Source organism: Budorcas taxicolor, chromosome 7 (genome assembly GCF_023091745.1).
Source record: "Budorcas taxicolor isolate Tak-1 chromosome 7, Takin1.1, whole genome shotgun sequence".
Classification (NCBI taxonomy): Eukaryota; Metazoa; Chordata; class Mammalia; order Artiodactyla; family Bovidae; genus Budorcas; species Budorcas taxicolor.
The window spans coordinates 47,157,075-47,175,030 of NC_068916.1; the positions used below are offsets into that span (position 1 = coordinate 47,157,075).

The 17,956-nt window shown below is 35.9% G+C and overlaps 1 protein-coding gene across 1 annotated transcript in view; it reads left to right on the forward strand.

Moving 5' to 3' along the window:
* Positions 1 to 16,983, forward strand: part of SMAD5 (SMAD family member 5) — a 28,171-nt gene extending 11,188 nt beyond the window's left edge. The window contains exons 2-6 of the mRNA XM_052643454.1: positions 839 to 1,090; positions 4,974 to 5,093; positions 12,367 to 12,588; positions 14,914 to 15,170; positions 16,592 to 16,983. Of these exons, the coding sequence (XP_052499414.1) occupies positions 839 to 1,090; positions 4,974 to 5,093; positions 12,367 to 12,588; positions 14,914 to 15,170; positions 16,592 to 16,735 (995 nt within the window). The 3' untranslated portion in view covers positions 16,736 to 16,983. The remainder of the gene's footprint in view (positions 1 to 838; positions 1,091 to 4,973; positions 5,094 to 12,366; positions 12,589 to 14,913; positions 15,171 to 16,591) is intronic.
* Positions 16,984 to 17,956: the final 973 nt, after the last annotated feature.

Below are 17,956 nucleotides of genomic sequence, written 5' to 3' on the forward strand. Positions count from 1 at the left end.
GACACACTCCACCCCTAGCACTTCCATGTGAAATGCTTCCCGTTCTTTAAGGTCCAATCAGATGTTGTCTTTTCCACAGTATTTTGTTTGACTCCTTGCTAGTTGAGAATGCTTACCTATATTGAACTCTCAGTGCATTAAATTCTCTGTATTATGGTTGTTTTCATCTATTTTTTAATTAAAAATTTTTAAGTTATATTAGCCCATTATTTTATTTCAGATTCATATGAACACCTTATGAAAATTACAGTCTTGGATGGTAAAGAGCAAACATGCAGAGAAGTAGGACTGTCACAGAAACAGCTATCTGGACTGCAGACTAAGGGATGATGCTTTGGCCCACATGGTTTAGGATGTGTTCCTGTTTCATATAGATAAAGCAAGACCAACAGCAGTAACATCTAAGGAGATGATGACATATTTACCTTTTTTTTTTCTTGTTTTTTTGTATCATTGACATATTAAGTTTCAGGTGTGCAACATGGTGATTCATAGTTTTTAAAGGGTTAGGGTTATATACCAATTATAGTTTTTATAAAACATTGGCTTTATTCCCTTTGCTGTAATTATGGTTGCTCTTAAATATGCTTACCACGATTCTCATCTCTGCTTGGGTATTCTGTCTTCTGGAGTATTTTATATAGGCTGAATGCTTAGAGAATGTTTGCTTTAATTATTATGTAAATACAGATTCAGGGTTCTAACAAAGCAGCCCTTCTAAAAGTAAATTGTTTTAATAGGTTTACCATCTTTCCTCGATCCTTTCTTATCTGTCCCTTCATGTGTATGAGTTGCTTTAGTCATTGCTCACAGGTCACTTTTGATTTTTGTCTTTCAGTCTTACCTCCAGTGTTAGTGCCTCGTCATAATGAATTCAATCCACAACACAGCCTTCTGGTTCAGTTTAGAAACTTAAGCCACAATGAGCCGCACATGCCGCAAAATGCAACGTTCCCCGATTCTTTCCATCAGCCCAACAGCACTCCTTTTCCCTTGTCTCCAAATAGTCCCTACCCCCCTTCCCCTGCTAGCAGCACATATCCCAGCTCCCCAGCAAGTTCTGGACCAGGAAGTCCATTTCAGCTCCCAGGTAAGAATTTATTTTATTGATACAAAAAATAACTCCTGAGAATTAGCATTCATTCTAATACTGCTGATCCTCTGGGTCAGCTGTTACTATGTCAAGAACTAACTATTTTTGACTACTCTTTGGTAATTGTTTGATTTCCAGAAGTTTTGAATTTTATTTTGCCAAGTGCTGTATGTTTAAAAATGCAAGTAGATATATTTTTCACAAAATACAATAGTCCTAAAATGTGTATGGAACCACAAAAGACCTGGAATAGCCGAAGCAGTTTTCAGAAAGAAGGGCAAAGCTGAAGGCATCATACTCCCTGATTTCAAACTGTATTACAAAGCTGTAATAATAAAAATAATATAATATTGGCATACAAACAAACATATAGATCATGGAACAGAGTGTCGAGAAATAAACTCATGCGGAAATTGTCAATTAATTCACAACAGAGGAGCCACGAATGTACAAGGGGGAAGGACAGTGTCTTCCATAAATATGCTGGTAAAACTGGACAGACACATGCAAAAGGATGAAATTGGACCATTGTCTTACACCACACACAAAAATTAACTCAAAGTAGATAAGAGTTTAATGTAAGACCTCAAATCATAAAACTCCTAGAAGAAAATATATGTAGTAAGCTCCTTAACCTAGGTCTTGCTGATGATTATTTTAATCTGACACTAAAAGCAAAAGCAACAAAAGCAAAAATAAACAGGTGAAACTGTATCAGACTAAAGCACTTCTGCACAGCAAGGGAAGCCATCAGTAAAATTAAAGGGCAGCCTACTGAATGAAAGAAAATTTTTGCAAATGATGTATCTGATAAGGGGCTAATATCCAAGATTTATAGGAAGAACTCATATGACACAGTGGCAAAGAAAAAAAAGTCTATTAAGATCTGAATAGATACTTAACCAAAGAAGACATACTGTTGGCCAATAGACACATGAAAAGATGCTCTAGACATCACTAATTGTCAGGGAAATGCAGGTCAAAACCACAGTGAGATATTACCTTACCCTTATTACAATGACTGTTTATCAGAAAGGTGGAAGTAACAAGTGTTGGTGAGGATTTGGAGGAAAGGGAATTCTTGTGCACTGTTGGGATGAAAATTAGTGTGGCCAGTTTTGAAAACAGTATAGAATTTCCTCAGAAAATAAAAAATAGAACTACCATATGCTTCTGCAATTCTACTTTTGGATATTTATCCAAAGAAAACAAAAGCAGTGACTCAGGAAGGTATCACTGCTCTCATGTTTATTGTGACTTTATTTATAGTGTTAATTCATGGATAAAGAAGATATGATAAATACACACACACACACATATTATCCAGCCATAAAAAAGAATGAGATCTTGCCATCTGTGACAACATGGATGAATCTTGACAGCTTTATGCTAAGTGAAATAAGACTGAGAAAGACAAATACTGTTATGATCTCTCTTATATACGTGGACTTAAAAAAAACAACTAGGCTCATAGATACAGAGGACAGCCACCCCTGGTTGCCAGAGGTGGTGAAAAAGCAGTTGAGGGAAGTGGGTGAACTGTTTTTATTTTTTTTAGTTTACATAAATGGAAGTTTTTTAAAAGGCAAACACAATTTGGGGGAGATTGGCAATTACCCTTTAAGAACAGTAACAATACGGTAGATAAAATCTGAAAGTTGCACTCACTCCTCCAGCCCACCTTCCCTATCTCATTGCTTGATCTTTCTCTATGGCATGTATTACAATCCAGTGTAGTATATTTTGTCTTTACTTATAATCTGCCTCTTCCCCCTCCCAACTTGTCTGTAAACTTTCATAGTATCTTTTGTTTATTGTTAACATCAGCAGTACCTACGTCAGAGTCTAATATGCAGTAGATCCTCCAGTAAATATTTGTTAAATAAATAGATGAAATTACAGCAACACACAAATACATTTACTGCTAACTATGTAGATATACCTATGTGGTAAATGGTTGCCAGTGCAGATTGAGAGTTTGAAGCCAAATGGTGCTAACTTGAATGGTTTCATAGAGAGGAGTCCTATATACAGTAAAGGCCAGAATGTAGTAAAAATGTATCAAAAACAGAAAGACAGAAAATGGCTCTGTCTGATGAATGTGAAGGAAAGTAGATAATCAGGAAACAAAGTGTTGTTAGATATCAGTTGGCCGTATATTGGGCCAAGTGACTAAATCTAGGTATACCACTAGGCATTACAGTTAAGTTGTGTCAAAGCAACAAAGGAAGTAGCTATATTTGACCTAAGTTAAATATTTTCATAAAGTTTTTACTGCTGCTGCTAAGTCACTTCAGTCGTGTCTGACTCTGTGTGACCCCATAGATGGCAGCCCATGAGGCCCCCCCAACCCCCGTCCCTGGGATTCTCTAGGCAAGAACGCTGGAGTGGGTTGCCATTTCCTTCTCCAATGCATGAAAGTGAAAAGTGAAAGTGAAGATGCTCAGTCGTATCCGACTCTTAGTGACCCCATGGACTTCAGCCTACCAGGCTCCTCCGTCCATGGGATTTTCCAGACAAGAGTGCTGGAGTGGGGTGCCATACCATTTATCAAGTGCCTTTTATATAATTAATACTGTGATGAAAGATATCACATTAAATTTAATCTTCAGAACAGCCATGTGAGATAGATATTATTCTTATTTTACAGATGGAAGATGAAACTGGTATTAACCCCAAGAGTTTAAGTACCTTACTTAAGGTCACATAGCTAATAAATGGGGGGTTCAGGCCCAGGTTTCTCTGACTCTGAAGTCTGTGCTTTTTTAACTTTGCTACATTGCTTGTCAAATCGTTTTATACTTTGATAGGTTAAAATGAACTCCAGTTATCTTTAATTAGATAACTGATACACTGATTTGCCTGGAGAAGGATCATAAGCAGATTTTTAAAGTGGCTAAATTTTATTAATGGCATGCATGGTCTTGTGTGGTTAAATCATTAGAAATACTGGAATGCCTACTTTGCAGGCAGTCATATGTAAATATATACTTAGTGATTTCTCTATTGCAGTGAAATACCAATTGATGAAGTTTTGTTTTTTGGAAAGGATTTGAGTTCCAACTGTTTAACTTGCTGTTAGGTGTCTTTTCAAAAACTAATTTTCATCCTTTGTACTACAGTCAGTGCTGATTGATTGGTAGCTCTGTCTCAGAATACCTCTTGTACAAACCTTGAGGTGAAAAACAAGTTATATATTCAGATATATGTTCAGTATTTATAGTTACTGAGACAAAGAAGTATAGCTATAGCTTTTGTAAAGGTTTGCAGCCAGAAATGTTTTAACTCAAAAGATTTTGTAGTTCATTTTGTTTCCTTAGAGCCATTTTTGTTTCCTTAGAGCCATAGGACATAATGCCATTGTCAGACATGGCAAAAGAATTAGATAGCTGCTGTTAGTGTTGTTGGCAAATTTTGAAAGAGCATGGTTTTATCTTCCAGTTTTAAATAACAATACAGTGTGTGATGATCTTGGCAATTTAAGAATGTCTCTGTAGATACCTGAACGAGGATAATCTGTGGCCTTCAGATTGATACAGTAGTTGCAGTTTCTCTGAGCATATAATTCTAAGCAAATGAAGGCAAAATTCTTGACCTTAAATTCTATCGTAGTGAATTTTAGCAGTGATATTACTACGCGGATTGGACCAAATTCACGTAGACTTGTAGTAGGTTTCTGGTGGCTAAGGGGTATGCTGTCTTTTCTCCTGTTGCCTTGCCCTGAGGTAGCATCCTGCATTTTTGTGTCTGTGATGTTCGGTAATGAATCCTACTGGGAATTTTTAAGAACTTTCTGATGCATTTAGATCTAACTTTCAGCGAGATGAAGATTCTAACTATTCTTTTGGGATTCTAACCTGTCTTATTTTCTTCCTGTTAGCTGATACTCCTCCTCCTGCCTATATGCCACCAGACGATCAGATGGGTCAAGATAATTCCCAGCCCATGGATACAAGCAATAATATGATTCCTCAGATTATGCCCAGTATATCCAGCAGAGGTAAGAAGTACAATGCTTATTTTGTTGTTTTTGCTCTTTAAAAAAAAAAACAAACTTCTCAGTCACTTTTAGAAGCCAGCTTTATTGAGTTATAGTTTATATACCATGAATGTATCCATTTTAAGTATATGATTCAATGATTTTTTTAAAATGTGTAAAATTTTACACCATTACCATGTAGAATTCTACCATGTTCTAGTTTTAGAACAGTTTTACAGTGCTTTAAAAATATCCTGTATGTGTGTTTGCAATCTATCCTCTCATACCCCCAGCTCCAGAAACCTTCTAATCTGTTTTCTGTAGTGTAGATTTGCCTTCTCTCATTTCATATAAATAGAATCACAGAATGTGTAGTCTTCAAGATTCATCAATTTTGTACCATGTATCAATAGTTTGTTTATTCTTTTTCATTGCTGAATAGTATTTCATTGTATGGATATACCACATTTGGTTTACCCATTTATCAGTTGATAAACATTTGAATTGTTTGTAGTTTTTTGCTAGCATGAACAATGCTGTAATGAATGTTTGCAAATACTAAGTCTTTGTTTTTATTTTTCTGAGTCATATGGTAAATTTAAGTATTTAAGAGAAACAGCCAAACAACTATAAATGGTAGTACCATTTTACCAGTACCATATGAGCGTGCTGGTTTCTCCATACCCTCCTGACACTTGTTATTGTTTATCTTTTTGATTGTAGTTATTCTGTTGGGTATAAAGTGGTGTCTCCTTGTTTTAATTTGCATTTCCCTACTGAGGAATGATTTTGAACATTTTTAATGTACCTAGCCATTCATACATCTTCTTTGGTTTATTTAAATCTTTTGCCTTTTTTTCGAAATTGAGTTGTTTATTATTGAGTTGTAAGAGTTCTGTATATTCAGACCCAAGTCCTTTATCAGACATATGATTTGCAAATATTTTCTCTCAGTCTGTGGATTGTCTTTTCATTTTATTAATGGTGTCCTCTGAAGCACAAAAATTTTTCATTTTGATGAAAGTATCAGGTTTTTTTCCTGGATTATGCTTTTGGTGTTGCATCTAAAAATCCTTTCTCTGTCCCAAGGTCATTAAAAATATTCTTCTGTGTTTTCTCCTAGCAGTTCTTTAGCTCTTGTATTTAGGTCTGTGATTCATTTTAAGTTTTTTGTATGGTTATGGTCTGAAGTCATCTTTGTTCAAGTAGATACCGAGTTGGCTCTAGCACTATTTGTTAATAAGAGTATCATGGTGGCTTCTTTTTTAGGAATCAGTTGACTATAAATGTAAGGATTTATTTCAGGATGCTAAGTTTTGTTTATTGATTTGTTTATCTTTTCCTTAAAGTCTTCATTACTAAAGTTTTATAGTAAGTTTTGAAAACAAGAAGTGTTAGTCCTCCAGTTTTGTTCTTTTTGAAAATTGTTTAGCAATTCTACATTCTTTGCATATTTCCATATCATTTTAGTATCAGCTTTTCAATTTCTGTCCCCCTCAAAAAAATTCCTCCTTGGATTTTGATAGAGGTCACTTTGAATCTTTAAATCAATATGGGGAGATATGCCATCATCTTCTAGTACACGGACATGGATTGTACTCTCTATTCTCCGTCTGTTTAGACCTTTAACTTCAGTATAAGTCTTTCACTTATTTTCTTTTTAAATTTATTCCTCAGTGAGTGGAATTTTTTAAAAATTTTGTGTTTGGATTCTTCATTGATAGTTAGAAATAAAATTGACTGGATGAAGGCTGTCAAAAGGCACAGACTTCCAGTTGTAAGATAAACAAGTATGAGGGACATAATGTACAACATGATAAATGTCATTAACACTTCTGTGTGTTATATATGAAGTTGTAAAGAGAGTAAATCCTAAGAGGTCTCATCACAAGGAAAATATATTTTTTCCTGCTTCTTTAATTTTGTGTCTATATGAGTTGATGATGGAGGATCTCCCAGGTGGCTCAGTGATAAAGGATCTGCCTGCCAGTGCAGGAGACGCAGGAGACCACAGGTTTGATCCCTGGGTCAGGAAGATTCCCTGGAAAAGGAAATGTCAACCCACTCCAGTATTTTTGCCCGGGAAGTCCCATGGACAGGGGAGCCTGGTGGGCTACAGTCTCTGCGGTCGCAGAGAGTCAGACACGACTGAGCGCACGTGCGTGAGTTGATGAGGTTCATTAAACTTGCGTGATAATCATTTAATGATGTATGTGTAGCAGGTCATTGTGCTGTGTACCTTAAACTTACACAGTGCTGATGTCATTTGTATCCCAATAAGACTGATGAGAAAGACTTACGTTTTTTAACTAAAAACTACAGTTGCCTGCATTGACAGGCAGATTCTTTACCACTGAGCCACCTGTCTTCTGAATTTGCTTATTCTAGCCACTGCATCTAAGTGGAATCATGTAATGTTTGTCCCTTTGTATGTAGCTTATTTCACTGAGCATAATGTTTTTAAGGTTTATCCAGGTTGTAGCATGTATTAGAATTTCATTCCTTTTTAAGGCTGAGGAGTATTCTGTTGTAAGCACATACCACATTTTGTTTATCCGTTTATCAATTCATGGACATTTGGTTTGTTTACACCTTTTGGCTATTCTGAATAATACTGCTAAAAACATTGGTATACAGGTTTCTGTTTGAGTCTCTGTTTTTTAATTCATTTGGTATTATATACCTGGGAGTAGAATTGCTAGATTTTATGGTAATTCTGTTTAGCTTTTTTGAGGAACTGCCAAACTGTTTTCCACAGTGGCTGCACCATTACATTTTCACCAGCATTGCAGTGGATTTCCAATTTCTCCATATTTTTGCCAACATTTGTTATTTTCTTTTTTCTTTTGATAATAGTATCCTAATGGGTATGAAGTGGTATCTCAATTGCGGTTTTTAAAGTCATTTTGTTTTGAGACCTTAAACTTCTTAATTTGTCACAAGTTTGCATGAAGTGAGGTATTGGCACTTTAGTTTCTTGAAAGAATGATGTCCTTGTGTTTATTTTATAGTGTTTGTGATGATATGGGATGACTGTATGTCGCATAAGCCCCGCATTCCTAAGAATAAATTTCAGGCCCCCTGATAATCTTGTTAATGTTTAAATAGTACCTTGGCTTTTTCAAGATTGGAATTTATCTAGGAATTTTGTCGTACTAATTTGCTTAATAGTCATAGTATCTACCTTCATTTAGAGCAAACTGTCTCAGAACATGGATTTCTGGATTTGAATTCCTGCATCTCTACTTACTTGCTTTGCAGCTTAGGGTGGCTTTTAAAATATATCTAAGCCTAAATTTCTCCATTTGTGAAATAAAGAGATAATAACTACATAGGAGTTATTAGTATGTTGATTGACTTTGACTGTATTTATAATGATCTTAGTATACAGCATCGGATAATTCCCCCAAAATGGTATTATCATCCTCTTTCTAAAAATTTGGAGTATGTTTACCCCATTTATCATTTTCCTTCTTCTTTTGATTCTCCAGAGATCAGAGAGTACAGTTTAGTGGTGATGTATATTAAATATTTCTTGGATTATAGTTTTTTAGCCAAACAACTGAGTCCCTTTAGAAGAACCTGGTACTCAAGTCTTCTCACCGTCCTAGATATCTTTTTTCACCAGAGTTTCTTCTCACTTGGGAAATTAGAGTTAAATTGCAATGCTGTGAATCACCAGTTAACAAGATGTCCTTTGCCTTGAGCAGAGTCACTTGATTTTCTTCTTTTCTTTCTAACCAAAATTGTCTTTTTCGTTTTGCTTATCTTGGCTCTAGTCTTTCGTGACACTGTTATAACTTCCTGCTACTCATCTATATATGTGTTTGGTTATGAGTCCCTCCTTGTTCCATCTTTTATACAAACTTCTTTAAAATCTGAGCTCTTAGAACTTTGCTCTATAGGTCCTCATTGTTTGTTTGTTTGTTTTTCTTATACCTCCTCATCTGAATTCTTTGCAGTTATATAATTAAAACTGAGTTTTAAAAGTCAACCAACTCTTTTGTGGTGACTACATAGTCAGTGTGACTTACTCTTAACGTTTTTCTTGGACATTCTAAAAAATTTCTGCCTTTCTTGAAAGAAAACTGACAATTCATGACTCTTCTTTCTGATTTTAGCTCCAAGACAGACACTCTACTAGTGCTGGATGAAGAACTTCCACATGTCTCTTCCATCCATTGTGTCCGTTAGGAATTGTTGATTTTTAACACTGATAAGAGTTTGGCCAATGTTTTATATTTTATACAATCCTTTTTCCATAGGCTGTTCTGGCACTTAAAACTTCAAATGTATACCACCTTTTACCCAAAGAACACTCATTTGATTGTGTTTTTCCTTTCTTTCTTTTTTTTAAACAAACTAATTTTTAGATTTACAGCAAATTTGAGTGAAAAGTACAGAGTTCCCATATACCCTCTCCCCTTACACTTGTACAGCTTCCCCTACTACCTGCACCAGAGTGATACATTTATTATAATCTGTGAACCTACATTGATACATCATTATCACCCCAAATGTATAATTTACATTAGGATTCATTCCTGGTATTATACATTCCTTGAATTGTAACAAATGAATAATGACATGTAGCCATCATTTATAGTATCATATAGAATAATTTCACTGTTTTAAAAATGCTCTGTACTCTGCCTTATTCATTCTCCTTCTTTCCTAACCCCTGGCAACCACTGATCTTTTTATTGTCTCTATAGTTTGGCCTTTTCCAGAATGTCTTGTAATTGGAATCTTATAGTATGTAGCCTTTTCAGATTAGCTTCTTCACTTAGTAATATGCACCTAAGTCCCTCCCCTCCGTGTCTTTTCATGGCTTGATAGTACATTTCTTTTTCATGCTGAATAATATTTGGTTGTCTGGTATACTACAGTTTATTTATTCATTCACATGTTGAAGGATATCTTGGTTGCTTCCAAGTTGTGGCCATTATGAATAAAGCTTCTGTAAACATCTCTCTGCAGTTTTTGTGTGGACCTAAGTTTTTGACTCCTTCAGGCAAACAGTGAGGAACACATTTGCTGGATTGTATGGTAAGAGTCTGTTGCTTTGTAAGAAGTCAACAAATTGTCTTCCAAAGTGGCTGTATCATGTTACATTCTCACCAGCAGTGAATGAGAGTTTCTGTTGCTCCACATATTCACCAGCATTTGGGATTGTCAGTGTTTTGGATTTGGCAATACTAATGGTTTTGGTAATTCTAATGCAGTAGTATCTCCTTGCTATTTTGATTTGCATTTCCCTGGTGACATACAATGTGGAGCATCTTTTTATATGCTTATTTGCTTTTGTGTATATCTTCTTCAGTGAGGTGTCTGTTCATATCTTTGACCAGTTTTTCTCATTGGCTTATTCATTTTCTTACTGTTTTAAGAGTTCTTTGTATTTGTGTAACAGTCCTTTACTACTGCTACTGCTGCTGCTAAGTCGCTTCAGTCGTGTCCGACTCTGTGCGACCCCATAGACGGCAGCCCACCAGGCTCCCCCGTCCCTGGGATTCTCCAGGCAAGAACACTGGAGTGGGTTGCCATTTCCTTCTCCAATGCATGAAAGTGAAGACGCTCAGTCGTGTCCGACTAGTAGCGACCCCATGGACTGCAGCCTACCAGGCTCCTCCGTCCATGGGATTTTCCAGGCAAGAGTACTGGAGTGGGGTGCCATTGCCTTCTCCCGCGTTCTTTGCTAGAAGTGTCTTTTGCAAATATATTCTCCCATTCTGTGGCTTGTCTTCTCATTCTCTTGACAGTGTCTTAAAGAGTAGAAGTTTTTAATTTTTAATGAAATCTAGCTTGTCAATTATTTCTTCAAAGATCATACCTTGGTATTGTATCTAAAAAGTCATTACCATATTCAAGGTCATCTATATTTTCTCCTCTGGTTTTTTGAGATGATTTTCATAGAGTGTCTATTATAGTTTTATAGCCAGTTTTTAGGTTGGGTGGTGTTAGTCTTCTTGGTTTGGTTTTCAGTATTGTGTTGGCTATTCTGGGTCTTTTGCCTTTCCATGTAAACTTCAGGATCAGTTTACAAGATGATTTGCTGAAGTTTTTATTGGGATTTCATTCACTCTTAAGTCATGGTGGGAAGAACTGAGGTGTCCTGCACATGATCATAGACTGTATTTCTACTTATTTAGTTCCTTCTTTGAATTCTTTATTTAGAATTTCATAGTTTCAACATATGTATCTTACCTGTTCTGTTTGTTTGCTCTTTACGTAAATATTTCATTGTTTGAGTGCTGCGATGAATGATAATGAATTTTATTTCAAATTCTACTTGCTCATTGCTGGTATAGGAAAGTGATTGACTTTTGTATATTAACCTTATATCCTACAACTTTCCTATAATTGCTTATCAGTTCCAGGAGGCTTTCTGTCAATCATTTCAGATTTTTTGCATAGATAATCTTGTCATTTGTGAACAAAGACAGTTTTATGTCTTCCTTCTCAATGCATATAACTTTTCTTTTCTTTTCTCTTACTGTATTAGCTGGGATTTCTAATATGCTGTTGAAGGGGAGTGATGAGCACATCCTTGCTTTGTTACTGATCTTAGCATAAAAACTTCTAGTTTTTCACCCTTAAGCATGACATTAGCTGGAAGTTTTTTGTAAACGTTCTTTATATCAAGTTGAAGAAGTTACCCTCTATTCTTAGTTTGCTAATAGTATTAATTTTTTAGTCCAAATTTTTGTTTAAAATAATTTTACAGATGCTGGTATAGTTGTCTTTCAGTTTGTTGAAACAGAGCTTTTGTCATCTCAAATTTAAACCTGGATTTGATTCTGCTAGAAAAGCAACTTAAAATGTGATGTTGCCCATCCTTGTATATGTATAATTGAAAAAAAAAAAAAACTTTTATGATCAAAGCATTTCTGGGGAATTCCCTTTCAGTCCAGTGGTTAAGATTTCACCTTCCAATGCAGGGAGTGTGGGTTCGATCCCTGGTCAGGGAGCTAAGACTCCATATGCCTCCTGGCCAAAAAACAAAACATAAAAGCAACAGAAGCAACAAATTCAATAAAAATTTCATTGTAACAAGTGCAATAAAGACTTTTAAAATGGTCCATATAAAAAAAAATCTTGAAAAGAAAAAAGCACTTCTGATGTTTGTTTTTTTGATACAGACTGAAAGCCAGAAAGGCAATGAGATGTCAGTGAAATATCTGAAAATTTTCTTTTTCATATAGTGCTTGAGTTGGGTTAAAGGAAACACCAAAATAGTTTTTGAGTTTCTGGTAATCATTGAGCATTGTTTTTGTGTCTGGTTTGTTCACAGATGTTCAGCCTGTCGCCTATGAAGAGCCCAAACATTGGTGCTCAATTGTCTATTATGAATTAAACAATCGTGTTGGGGAAGCTTTCCATGCCTCTTCTACTAGTGTGTTAGTAGATGGATTCACAGACCCTTCGAATAACAAAAGTAGATTCTGCTTGGGATTGTTGTCAAATGTTAATCGTAATTCAACAATTGAAAACACTAGGCGACATATTGGAAAAGGTAATTTTGTCATTTTCCTACGTTCAGTTGAATTTGGTTGTTTGTTGTGCTTGCTATGTGCCCTGCATTATATAAGGGCATACAGAGAAACTTAAGGCATGGTCCTGCCCTCAGGTTGCAGATGCAGAAGAATGTGTTAAGTAGAGATGTACTCAGACTTCTCTTCTTTATCCTGCCTATTTTTTCTTCATAGTACTTAGGATCTGAAATCATACTATTCTGTTTTTTTTTTTTTTTTTTTTCATTTTCAGTCTTCTTAACTGAAATACAAGCTATACAGAAATTTGCATTGTTCATAATAGTATCTTTAGCAATTAGAACAATGCCTGGCTCATAGTACATACACAAGAAAAATTTGTAAAATATATGAATGCTAGTGAAGGATTAAAATTTTTGAATTATGATCTTTGTGGAATATTTTGGGTTGAGATGACTTGTAATAATTTTCATTATGATGGAGGAGCAAGATTACTGGTAGAACAGTTTGAATGACTTAAGTCTTCAGTGGCTTCACTACCACTCTTCCTACCTTTAAATTCAGGTAACAGGGTTCTACTTATAATTCATCCTCCAAGACAGTTGCCACAACAAACAAGGAACTTTTCACACTGTAGTGAAATTGTGTCATGCATTAAGTGGTCAGAGAGGAAACCTATCCCATGTAGGGCTGTTTGCCTATCTTTGAAGTTTTGTTTTTATTACTTTCCACTTTTTGCTTCTTTGACTTGAGAAGGTCTTAGGAACAAAAGTTAACTAACTTTAATTGTAATATGATTTCTTATAGAAGAGACTCGGAAAAATACTGTGTCCAAAAAGAAATTGGAAAGAAAGTTTCTGTTCTTTTTTGACTGAACTAATAACTTGCTATGATTTTTTAGGTAAAAATGCCCCACTTCTATGCATTGATTTTTCATTCTACAGTAGGATAATTTAAGAGAAATCTGCTTGGTAAATTCTTAAATACTAGACTCATTTTACCCTTTTTTTCCTAATATATAGTTCTAGGATCCTTTCTTCCAGGGAAAGTATTTGCTCAGAAACAGAACATACTTTTTAATGTCATAGCCTGATACCAGTCTGTGAATCATACATATGTATTACGATGGTCTTTTTAGTACTATATGCAGTAGTGAAAAGTTGGGAACAACTTGAGCTTTAGCTATATAGTTTGAACTTTTAAATAGTGAACATTCATATATTATTTTGGAGAAGGCAATGGCAACCCACTCCGGTACTGTTGCCTGGAAAATCCCATGAATGGAGGAGCCTGGTAGGCTGCAGTCCATGGGGTCTCTAAGAATCGGACACTTCACTTTCACTTTTCACTTTCATACATTAGAGAAGGAAATGGCAACCCACTCCAGTGTTCTTGCCTGGAGAATCCCAGGGATGGGGGGAGCCTGGTGGGCTGCCGTCTACAGGGTCGCACAGAATTGGACACGACTGAAGCGACTTAGCAGCAGCAGCAGCATATATTATTTATATATTTTTTTAAAATACCAAAAACATTGTTTAAAGGAAAGTAAAATAAATCTGCCATTTAAGGACTCTTCCTATGACCTGAAATTACATTATATGACTTAGCTTGCTTTCTTTTTTTTCAATGATGCAAACCCTTCTGTTGGCAAAAAGAGTGCAAAACTCTTTAGCCAACCAACTATTCATGATAGTTGATAGCACTAAATATTTCTTTGAAAGGACTCATCATCATAAGGTGCCTTCTTGGGGGATTTTTTTGGCCATTGTTTTTTTCATAGAGATAAAAGATTGTTGGGAAAGGGGGGAGAAAACAACTCTGAGAACTGATAACCTAATATGCTGCCAACTTGAGGCTTAAGTCTTAGTTATTTGAGGATCATTTTAGATTTAGGCAGGCATTCAGTTCAGTTCAGTCGCTCAGTCGTGTCCGACTCTTTGCGACCCCATGGACTGCAGCACGCCAGGCTTGCCTGTCTGTCACCAACTCCTAGAGCCTGCTCAAACTCATGTCCATTGAGTTGGTGATGCCATTCAACCATCTCATCCCCTGTCATCTCCTTATCCTCCTGCCTTCAGTCTTTCCCAGCATCAGGGTCTTTTCCAATGAGTCAGTTCTTCAAATCAGGTGGCCAAAGTATTGGAATTTCAGCTTCAGCGTCAGTCCTTCCCATGAATATTCAGGGAGACATTAGCCTCGACTGTCTTCAGCAACGTAAGGCCATCTAGTGGTAGTTTCTGTTTGAAGACTTGCTCTGTAGTAGTTATTTTGTCTGTACCTCATGCAACCTATTCAGTTTTATTATACTGCTTTGTGAAGTTGGCTCTTGTAATTCTTGTCTCTTTAAGGTGTTCATCTGTACTACGTTGGTGGAGAGGTATATGCAGAGTGCCTCAGTGACAGCAGCATATTTGTTCAGAGTAGGAACTGCAACTTTCATCATGGCTTTCATCCTACCACTGTCTGTAAGATTCCCAGCAGCTGCAGCCTCAAAATTTTTAACAATCAGGAATTTGCTCAGCTTCTGGCTCAGTCTGTCAACCATGGATTTGAGGCAGTATATGAGCTCACCAAAATGTGTACCATTCGAATGAGTTTTGTCAAGGTGAGTGGGTTGAGACCTGTAGCTTAATTTGAGTCACTGTAACATATAACGTGTATTATATGTCTGTAGGTTATAATTTTTTAAAGTCTGTGTTAAAGGTAGTAATTACTTCTGACCTGATTTAACAGGTTTCTAAAGAAAATTCTTAACTTTATAACTTAAACCACATGATTGGTCTGTGATTTTATTTTATAATTTAGACATTATAATAAAATGCTTGATATTGGTATTGAATAGGGGCTGAGTTTATAAAGAATTTCAGTTATGTTTTAAGCTCTGTTATTAAATTGAAAGAAATTGCAAAATTGAAAGAACTTTTTGAATTTATCATTTGCTCTTGGCCTGATTTTATTGGCCTTGCAAATGATGATTCATGAGCAAAATTTAGAAAGAATTTTAGTGATCTCTTTTAGCAACCTGTGCTGTATCCACTTGTTCCTTAAGGATTTAGCCAAAGAAGAGTAATTGTCAAATGCTCTGGGTAGGATTTTTTCTTTCTGGCCCACCATCCCACAGCCCAGGGTTTCCTTGCTGCTTGTTACAGGCCTTTTTGTGCATCAGCTTAAGTAGCCCTGAAGGCATTTTCCTTCCCTGTTATAGAAACGTGGCTCTCATGTTTAATCTAGTTCCCCACTCCGCCCTCATCACACCCCACTTGATTTTCCTAGGCAAGGACTACTGTAAGCAGTAAAGCAGAGAACGTGATACATCCAGCAAATAAAAGTAAAACATTCTGTTTTATTCTTTGGAGTTTTTGGCTAAAGTGGTGCTGCTCAGTTCATCCCAGTAGTTTCCCATCTTAAAGGATAATGATATATCATTTCCACTTGAACTTCGTTTGCATGCATTGATCAGTTTTACAGTGCCTTATCTGATGTTTCAAAAAAAAAAACACCTAAAAATTAAAAATTTTTTTGTTGACAAAGTCTGATGTGAACTTACATGAGGCTGTATATGGGTTTTATTTATCCATTAAAGAGAGACTGTATGTAGCTCATTGCAGAATTATTAATGTTTTAATTATGAGGTATTGCATCATTACTAACTTGCTAAAAATTAAAAAAAGAAAAAAGAATTCTGGAGTGTATCTTGCCTCAAGAATTTCTATTAAGGGGTTATATGTTGTTATGATGATGTAGCTATTGTTTTGCTTTTAATTCCATGGTGAATGCTAAGGTTGGTTTTGAGAGTTTTTCTTTTAGAATACATTCTGTATATCTCTAACGTTAACAGTTTATTTTTTGTTCGGAGAAGGCAATGGCACCTCACTCCAGTACTCTCGCCTAGAAAATCCCATGGACGGAGGAGCCTGGTGGGCTGCAGTCCATGGGGTTGCTAAGAGTTGGACACATGGGGAAGTTGGTTTAGACTGGTTAATGATTTTAAAAATGGCTTGTTGTTTTATCTGTTCATTTTCATAGGGCTGGGGAGCAGAGTATCACCGGCAAGATGTTACCAGCACCCCGTGTTGGATTGAGATTCATCTTCATGGGCCTCTTCAGTGGCTAGATAAAGTCCTCACTCAGATGGGCTCCCCGCTAAACCCCATTTCTTCTGTTTCATAGTGCAGAAGTATTCTTTCTCAGTTATATTATTAGTGGACTTGTTTTAATTTTAGGGAAACTTCCAGTACAGATACTGTGAGCTTACATGGAAAACAGATTTTACAGCTTTTTTTTTTTTTCTACATAATTGTGACCAATACATTTGTTTTTGTGATGAATCAACATTTGTTTCTATTCATGTTCATGTGATGAACTCTCAAAAGTGTTGTGAAAGATGCAGAGTAAGTATTGTGCCCTGGTTCAAAAGTTTGGCATTGATCTTAAACTGGAACATACTTTTGCCTTATTGTCCCAACAGTTTTTTTATTTGTGAAATTTTTTTGGAAAAGTGATACTTCACATGATAAAGAATTTTAACAGTATAATAGGGTGTTCAATGAAAGTCTTCCGTTCTAGTCTTGATTCTGCAAAACTGTGCTTTTACCAGTTTCTTAGTCCCACCAACTTTAAAAAAGTATATATCATTGTTTTATAAAAGCGTATGGTAGGGACTTAAAAGAAACTATAAAAAATCTTTTATTTGAAGGAACACTATGCACTGCTCTAACAAGTAGTGTTCAATAAAAGCCAAGTGATAATTTTCTAAATGACATCATAAAATTTACATTTAATACAGCTAAATGTCGTCAGTGTGTTGTGACTCCACTCAGTATAGCTTTTGTAAAACTTTTCCTTTTTTAAAAAAAGTTACTGCGAACAGCAGATCTCCATTATATGTCATTTACTCACATCTGTCATGAGTACTACTTAATAGCTAGTGACAGTGCGTGCATGGCCTTGTTCAGCTGTGTTTGCTGCTTTTGGCCAATATTGCAAGAACTCTAATTTTGACATGCATTAATCTTTTATTTTGCACTTTGATGGGTGACAGTTTTTAGTGTAACCGTCGTGAAACACACTCTAGTGACTTGGACTTAAGTGCTCATCCTTGCTTCCTTGGTACCCCTTTTGTATTAAACACTGCAATTTATAGATTACAGTTATAGAAAGTTATGCTTTTTCTAGCCTTTGTTGTATTGTCAACCTAGATTATTAGACTGTTATCCTGTAGCTCCAATTTAAGGTTTCTTTTTAATTCCTTGCAGTTTTATGGATGATATTAATGTTGGAAAATCTACTTAATCCCATTGCTGTTAACTTACATCAGTCTCCCATGCAGGGACCTGTGTCTTATAGCCATAGGAGCCTCTTCAGTCTGGCCCCAACGATGAGGCCACCTAT